Below are 9179 nucleotides of genomic sequence, written 5' to 3' on the forward strand. Positions count from 1 at the left end.
ATATCAGAGAATGTTTCATGGTTTATTAAGTTTAAACATTGCCTGAAAACTGTTCGAGATAATTTTACCATTCATTTAATATTGTATTCCGAAAAGTATTCAAGTCTTCTGCAAATTTGTGGATCAATCAACAGGTGGTCTAGAGAACACTTCAATTTTTTGTAAATGAACTTTAATAAATGTCAATAAGTCCATTTTTTCAAATGGTATGCCCTGAATTTTTTTGCCTGTTGGATAGTATAATATGAGTAATATTATTCAACTATCAGAATATTTGGAAACATTCATTCTATTCGAAAATGTATTATTAGAAAGGATTATCTGATTCAAGTGTAAGTATTGATTTTCATCCTGATATTTTGAGTAATTTTCGAGTTTTGTCCGAATCGAATTATTTACTTTTATTATAAATGAGTTATTGATCATTCGTGGCCTGAATTTCTGGGACTCGTTGATTTTGGGATAACATCGTTATGATAACACATTAAATTCAATCTACTGAATAAACACAAGCTACTGTTACCTGTTACTAATTGGAACTTTCAAGAATAGTAGATAAGTATCTCTTCCTGAATAAACAGACCATAATAGGGATTTGTATTCTGAAAGTTCGATTAAAATCGATATTAGAAGGTACATAAAGGCTCCAATTCAATTAATTGCACAACATAAAAACGTTGTTACAAATTTTCTGTATGTACCTGTACAAGGTCTCATTCATGAAAAATTATCTACTTGAAGAATTGTCGGTGTAATCTCTTTAGCATATTTCATGTTGTCGAATTATTGACATAACGTAGTGAGGCGGGTAATTGAAGGCGAAATATTTTTAATTTTTTTTGAAATTCATAAAATTCTGGAGATCTACGTTTAAATAAGATCTATATTAACGATCGTTATAATTGATTCATCAATGGAAAATTTGTCTAGTAATGGTTGGCACGCTGAATCAATTTTGACAGTCATGAAGTATAATAGTTTTCAGAATTTCTGATATTTAGGTATTTATTTCAATATATTTTGAGTTAATATGAACCGTTGATTCACTATGGTGCATACGAAGTGCGTTCTTTGTGGAGAAACTCGTGAATTGAGTGAAATATCACTGATATATTTTCCATTCCGCTCGCTTCATGTCAAATTTAACAGTTCATGTTGGGGACAAAATTTGCTTAGGTACTGAAAATGATATATGCTCCCTCTATCTAGGTTTATTACTCTGAGATCTTTCCACCAAAGAGAAACTTGACATCAAAAGACTAGAACTTTTCGATGATGTTGTCAGTCAAAATATATCGATGTCAAAATACGTTTGAAAAAAATCAACCTTCAAGGTTGATGATCTTTCCACTCAACTAAAAACTTGACGTCAATAAAATTTACAATGCAAAAAGTACCTACTCGTCTTAAAATTGCCAAATGATAACCAGTTTTTCCTTCAAAATAAGAGCACAAAAACGGCGACTGAAGAACACTTCATTAAAAACTTTCTAGCACATCTATGTGGTCAACCAACCAGATGATATTTCCATATTTTATACTCGAACTTGGATACCTTAGGGATGTTCGGAGAGAAAAGAAATAGCCATTTGCTATCTTGGACGCATGAAGAAGCCATTAAGGGTATCGATCTTGGTTAGGATTATATATAGGGAGTTTTCCCTAACGAAAATGGAATTTTCACGAGCCTCACATAGTGTTGAATTTGAAGTTTTTCATGCAAAATGTACGATATGGTTTATTATTTTCTTATAAATTATGTCAAATCATTGTAAAATGAATTAAACAAAATGATTAATAAAAAACGTTTACGTCGTATACAAACCCAGGAGGTCCGAGTAAGAGGCTATGTCAAAAGTCAAAAATCAAGAATAATTCTTTTTAGGAGTAATAATTTATGAGTCCAGAAAAGCGATGACTGACTCAGTGAAAAAAATTGTGATGAAGTACAAAACAGCAAAAAAATACTTTGACCCCGACGTGATTTGAACACGCAACCTTCTGATCTGGAGTCAGACGCGCTACCGTTGCGCCACGGAGTCGGTTGGATATTGATTGCCAAATATGTTTCAAGAGGAGAAGCATAGGTGCGCAAAATGATTCGAAATGCATTCTAAATACTGAATACTGATTGACATTGATTATAGATTAATAAGCTCTGATTGATGCAATTTGTGCTTGATTATTCTGTTTATTTTCAATCAGAAGTTCCATTTTAATAAATATGATGAATTTTGCTGATTGAAATCACACTATGAATTATAATCGTTATTGGATTATTGAATGGAAATGCTTTGCAGGCCCGGTCTGGCCAGGTCGGCAGGTCGGCGATCGCCGAGGGCCCCGGCCCAAGGGGGCCCCCAGCTGAACCAAACTAAACTAAACAAATTTTTGAAAATTTGTTTTTTTGACAATTTTATTTCATTTAAACGTTTTAAAATGAACAACGAATAGACATTATGGGCAAGGTTCTGTATTGATATTTTTGTCAAAATCTTTTATTTGAACAAGTTGATAAAAACAATTGCTTCGATAAAACGCAATATAATTTTGAAAGGATTCCACGATAGCATTATTCATAACGTTATGGTAGACTCTACCCAAGATACATGAAGCACTTATATACCAATTGGCTATTTTCGTACGATATGTCATTCGATGAAAAGATTATGAAAGGCTTCTAGAAATTACTGTAGTTGAAGACTCGAGTGGTCCTGCATTGTAAAAACGTGTAACTCCAGAATTAACCAAGTACCCAATTCTGGAATCAAATATCGTTTCATGTTCATTCGATGGAAAAATAACATGAAAGAGTATTATAACGGTTTACAGGCTCACCTTAAAAAGCTGAATGACAATATGACGTATCTATCATGTCTTGAACCTAGTAGCTGATTTAGCAGTAAAGTTACTAGAGACAGAAAACTTGTTTGGATTGGTGGAAGAATCTGCAGTTTTTCTGAGTTCATCTTACAAGCGAATGGCAGTATGGTAGAAAGAAACAAAAAACAACATACAAACTTTATGGACTGCAAAAGTCTCTAAGGCACTATTTTCGAATATTTCCCTCCTGTCAAAAAGTCTATGTATCTGGACAACAATTATCGAAAATTACAGCGACTATTTCCCTCGTCGTAATTTGCACCAATCAGAAACGCGCAATTTTGAATTACAAATGGTTTCTAGGTGGAAAAACTGTTTGGCAGGACCTGTCAGCAGTTTATTCGCGTTTACCCGCGGCAAAACTTGACAGTTGTTGTCACCAAAAATTTTTTATTTTTTCGGTGAAAAAACTCGAAAAAACACATTGCAAAGTAATATTTTTTGACAAAAAGCATTCGTGCAGGTGCAAAAATCCTCGTCTTCGACTCGGATTTTTGTTGCCACCAGCACTCATGCTTCTTGTCAAAATATTACTTAGCAACGTGTTTTTTCGATTCTTTTCGGAAAAATTAGATGCCGTTATGATATTACTTACGAATATTTCCCTCCTGTCAAAAATTCTATGTATATGGAGAACAATTATCGAAAATTACAGCGATAATTGCATTGTAGGAAGCGAAACTGCACTGCGATAATTGTTCTGTTCATAGATGCATAGTTTCTATGCATCTTACACAGTTCGAATCTATGGCAATTCCATTCTACATCAGTTTGACAAGTGATGTAACAGTTTATTCGGGAAATATTCCCCCGAATTACACTCATGCATCAAAATGACCGGATAATTTCGCATTCCAGCGTGTTTTCTTTGAAAAACTGCATTCGGTCATTTTCATTTTTGGAGAAAGAGCCCTCCACCTTCGGTGTCGGGCTCTTTCTCCAAAAATGAAAATGAACTCATGCAGTTTTTATGACAACACGCTGTCATGCAAAATTATCGGTAATTTTGATGCACTTGTGCAATTACCTACGATAATTGCATTGTAGGAAGCGAAACTGCACTGCGATAATTGTTCTGTTCATAGATGCTCAGTTTCTATGCATCTTACTCAGTTCGAATCTATGGCAATTCCATTCTAAATCAGTTTGACAAGTAATGTAACAGTTTATTCGGGAAATATTCCCCCGAATTACACTCGTGCATCAAAATGACCGGATAATTTCGCATTCCAGCGTGTTTTCTTTGAAAAACTGCATTCGGTCATTTTCATTTTTGGAGAAAGAGCCCTCCACCTTCGGTGTCGGGCTCTTTCTCCAAAAATGAAAATGAACTCATGCAGTTTTTATGACAACACGCTGTCATGCAAAATTATCGGTAATTTTGATGCACTTGAGCAATTACCTACGATAATTGCATTGTAGGAAGCGAAACTGCACTGCGATAATTGTTCTGTTCATAGATGCTCAGTTTCTATGCATCTTACTCAGTTCGAATCTATGGCAATTCCATTCTAAATCAGTTTGACAAGTAATGTAACAGTTTATTCGGGAAATATTCCCCCGAATTACACTCGTGCATCAAAATGACCGGATAATTTCGCATTCCAGCGTGTTTTCTTTGAAAAACTGCATTCGGTCATTTTCATTTTTGGAGAAATGAAAAATGAACTCATGCAGTTTTTATGACAACACGCTGTCATGCAAAATTATCGGTAATTTTGATGCATCGTAAGTAATTGCACACAATTACTTACGATAATTGATGAAAGTGTGTTGAAGAAAACTGCCAAAGATAAATAATTGACGTCAGTAAACCGTTTTAAAAAAACATGATGGTCAATTTGATTGTAAATCCAGACATATGGCCAGAAATTTGGCAAATCAATGATCAAAAAATAGAAACTCATTTATTTCATTCGTTTTACATTTGGTTCTTGTTATAACTCCTAGTTCAAAATATTTGCAAACTAAAACATTGAACTACGCTGTTGCTTGGAATTCATTTCAATCACTGCTCAAACTAATTAATGAAAAAAGAAATGATAAACATTTTGAAGTTGTATACACGAAAATAAAAGAGTATGCGCCAAGAGTCTGCTATTAATTGTAAATCGGAAGAATCGGAATATTGATGTGGAAATGAAATTGCATTTCACGGAAAGAAAAATTTCAAAGAAAAAACGGATGTCTGGGAAAAATCAAAAGATGATTCTCCTAAAATCTCAACAAAAATAATTACAAGTCAGTATTTTTCGACGTGTTAGAACCAGCATTGAAGAAAGTTTTTGTCCAAATAGAGAAATTTTAGAGGACCTGTCTTGGTTACACCCAAGAAAGTTCAATGAAATAAGCTTGAAGATATTCCAACTGTAGTCCCCTCTTGTATTTCAAACCTGCAAAGTTTGAAGAAGTTGATTATTACCATAAATAATTTGCAATCAGTTCAAAAGTTTCATGAAAATCGAAAATACTCAAGATGAACAAATCCCAGGCGAAATGTTAAACAAAGCAGAAGGAAATTTAGATTACTGTCAAATTGATTCAGAACCTAAATCAGAAGAAGCAACTTTTCGTGGTCTTCGTAATGACAGTAAAGCAATTGTCAAGTGTTCGTCATGCGTATTTTTAGTTCTTTTTGATTTCTCTGGATCGGGCTTATTCACTCACTTGTTTGTATCTTATAAATACGATATTTTGTATACAGGTTACCTGTGAAAGAGTGTTTTTTGTGTTAAAAATAAAAAAGAATCGTCTTAGGTTTAGTTCAAGCCAAATCCTTATTTCTATCCTAGTTCTTATGAATATGGAAAGAGATTTATTTTCTGACTTGGACAAAGATGACACAATTAATGTCATGGGCAGGAGTTGTGAAGAACTTACCAAAGACTGAAAGGATAGTTAGTAAAATCATTAATTACTCAACTAGCACTGTGCTAAGAATTTTTTTTTTATTTTTATTGTTAACAACAGTATTCATTTTGACCTACTTCATATAATGATTTATTTTATACTTTTTTTTCATTATTATTTTAGGCCCTGTTGTATCGTGTATTTAAATTGTTTGTATTTCCCGGGGTTTTCTTAGGCGCATATGTTGTTAGTGCGCAAGTTATGTGTGGTCTGGGAGATTTCCGTCTTGATCAATTCAATTCTCGTATGAAGATAGAACGCATATGTTCAGTGATATACATTTTCATATTTCTTTCAATAAAGAATTTAAGCAGTTCCACCGCAATTTATTACTACGTACACAACAGTTGGCGACGAGGATCTACGAATCTACGGTAAATAACAACGGACAATACAGAGAATACCACCGACACGTATAAGAATCATCAATTACGTTCAAACAAGATGTCTGCTCCTACACATTCAATACATACAGTGTTTTCAATCGAAACATACGATGTTTCAAAGAAATTCGACCGTTGGTTAATGCGCTTGGAAAGTGCCTTCGAAGTTTTCCTGGTTCCTAATGAGAAAAAGGCTGCATACTTATTACATTACATGGGACCTGATGCCTACGATGTTCTCTGCGACAAAGTATCACCTGAAAATCCAAATAATATGGAATACAATGACCTAATTAAGGAAATGAAACAACATTACAATCCTGAACCATTAGAAATTGCAGAAAACTTTCGATTCTTACAAAGGAAACAGAATGAAGGGGAAAGTGTTCAACAATACTTAACTACTTTGCAACGTTTAGCTACGACCTGCAAATTTGGTGATTATCTTAAGAAAGCATTGAGAAATCAATTCGTGTTTGGCCTGAGAACACAAAATATTCAAAGTCGTTTGTTGGAAATGAAGGACCTGACTATAGAGAGGGCTCTAGAAGTAGCTATCAGTATGGAAACATCAGCAAGAGATGCGGCACAACTACACAGAAGCAATGTGGCAAGTGCAAGTGTAAACAGTGTTAAGTGTGAAAAAGGCAATAATGACCGATTTTCATCTAAAAGGGCTTTTGCAAAGTCTTCATCAAATAATTCCAAAAATGTTAATTTTAAAAATTATTGTTACAGGTGCGGATCTCCCACACATTTTGCAAATAAATGCAAGCACATTACCACTATTTGCTCCAAATGCAAGGTCAAGGGTCATCTGGGAAAGGTTTGTTTCAAAAGTAAAAATACAGAAAGTACAAATCAAATTGAAGAACTATTTTCTATTGAATCCGAACATATCGATTACAGGGAAAAATTTATGGTCAAAATTTAAATTGAAGGTAAAATTTTAATTTTTGAAGTAGACAGTGGAGCTGCTGTAAGTATAATGAGTTATTCTATGTTCAAAAATTTCTTTCCTACTTTACAAATTAAAAAAACTGATTTAAAACTGGTCACTTACTGCAAGAAAGTGTTAGATGTTGTGGGCTATTCAAGGGTGGGTTGCATTTATGAAACTGAAACTCACATTTTGAATTTATACATTGTTAATACCGATCGAAAACCTATTTTAGGCCGTGAGTGGATACGTCAATTGAACATTAAATTACAAAATATTAATCAAATTTCCGTTATGAACACACCTGAAAATATTTTACAAAAATACCCAATAGTTTTGGAAAAATCAATGGGTAAAATTCTTAATATTCAAGCTCGTCTTAAATTGAAAAATAATGCAACACCTGTTTTCATCAGAGCTAGAAAGATTCCATTCGCTTTACAATCCAAAGTGGAAGAAGAATTGTTGAATTTAGAAAAGGAAGGAATTTTAGTAAAAGTCATGCGTTCTGAGTGGGCTACACCCATTGTACCGGTTGTAAAAGCTAATGGGAAAATTCGCATTTGTGGTGATTTCAAAATAACCTTAAATCCAAACCTCATTATAGATGAGTATCCTCTACCTTCCATCGAAAATTTATTTTCCACTATGGCTGGGGGAGATAAGTTCACGAAATTAGATTTACAACAGGCCTATTTACAATTAGAAGTACACCCGGATAATCAAAAATTTTTAACATTAAGTACACCTAAAGGACTTTTTCAATGTACTCGATTAATGTATGGGGTTGCTAGTGCGCCTGCTATTTGGCAACGCCTGATAGAAAATTTGCTGAAAGATATACCCGGTGTCTCAGTATTTTTAGATGACATCAAGATAACAGCCCCTGATGATAATACACATTTAGAGAGACTGGAAAAAGTTTTATGCAGACTTTCAGATCATAATATAAGAATTAATTACGAAAAATGCGAATTTATGAAAGATAAAATAGAATATTGCGGCTATGTTATAGATAGGTCGGGCATACATAAAGCGAAAAAGAAAATGGATGCAATCCAAAACGCAAAAATACCTACTAATAAAACTGAAGTCAGGGCTTTTACAGGTTTAATCAATTATTACGGAAGATTTTTAGAAAATCTTAGTTCAAAATTATACCCTATATACAATTTATTAAAAGAAGGTGTAGATTTCAAATGGGACATTAAATGCCAAAGAGCATTCGATACTGTCAAGAAAGAAATTAGTCCCGATCGAGTATTGGCTCATTTCGATCCTCAGTTAACATTAATTTTGGCTACTGATGCCAGTCCCTATGCGGTTGGCGCAGTACTTTCACATGTTTATCCAGATGGTACTGAAAGACCTATTCAATTCGCTTCACAAGTTTTATCGACAGTTCAACAAAAATATTCACAAATTGATAAAGAAGCATATAGCATTATTTTTGGTGTCAAGAAATTCTTTTATTACCTTTATGGTAGACGTTTCACCCTGTATACAGATCATAAGCCTCTTATCCAAATTTTTTCACCATCAAAACATCTTCCAACTTTGTCTACCACAAGAATGCAACATTATGCATTATTTTTGCAAACATTTCAGTACGATATTAAATACAAAAATTCAAAAGAACATTCAAATGCGGACGCTATGTCCAGATTACCTACAAACTCGAAGCGAATTAATATGTACGATGAATCTGATGCATTTGAAATATATCAAATACAAAATTTACCTGTCACTTTCGAAGAATTACGAATTGAGTCTTCGAAAGAGCGCAGTTTTTCCAAATTAATAAAATCTTTACGCCTAGGTAAACAAGTATCCAAAAAGGATCGCTTCAATGTCGAACAATCTGAGTTTTCCTTACAGCAAGGCTGCTTGTTCCGTGGACAAACAGTTGTTATACCACAATCTTTACGTCCAAAAATTTTGAATGAGCTTCACTCAACACATTCTGGTATAATTAAGACGAAACAATTGGCTAGAGGTTACTGTTGGTGGCCTGGAATATCAGTCGATATTGAAAATAAGATTAAAAACTGTTCTGAATGTAA

At 33.8% G+C, this 9179-nt stretch overlaps 1 protein-coding gene and 1 non-coding gene across 2 annotated transcripts; one reads left to right on the forward strand and one right to left on the reverse strand.

The window, feature by feature from the left end:
- Nucleotides 1-1970: 1970 nt before the first annotated feature.
- Nucleotides 1971-2042, reverse strand: Trnaw-cca. Its single transcript has one exon. It is a non-coding gene; the product is annotated as a tRNA-Trp (tRNA).
- A 3885-nt stretch (nt 2043-5927) lies between these two features.
- LOC123684561 lies at nt 5928-7125 on the forward strand. Its single transcript, XM_045623854.1, has 2 exons — nt 5928-6923; nt 6992-7125. Exons 1-2 carry the CDS (start codon nt 6238-6240, stop codon nt 7017-7019), a joined length of 714 nt encoding a protein of 237 aa, XP_045479810.1. The 5' UTR covers nt 5928-6237; the 3' UTR covers nt 7020-7125.
- Nucleotides 7126-9179: the final 2054 nt, after the last annotated feature.

This window comes from Harmonia axyridis, chromosome 7, assembly GCF_914767665.1.
Source record: "Harmonia axyridis chromosome 7, icHarAxyr1.1, whole genome shotgun sequence".
NCBI classification, from domain to species: Eukaryota; Metazoa; Arthropoda; class Insecta; order Coleoptera; family Coccinellidae; genus Harmonia; species Harmonia axyridis.

Excerpts from the sequence above, each read along its gene's own strand:
- LOC123684561 (XM_045623854.1), top strand. The coding sequence starts at position 6,238 with ATGTCTGCTCCTACACATTCAATACATACAGTGTTTTCAATCGAAACA. Across the intron at positions 6,924-6,991 it reads TATTGTTACAGGTGCGGATC|ATCTGGGAAAGGTTTGTTTC; the intron begins TCCCACACATTT and ends AGGTCAAGGGTC.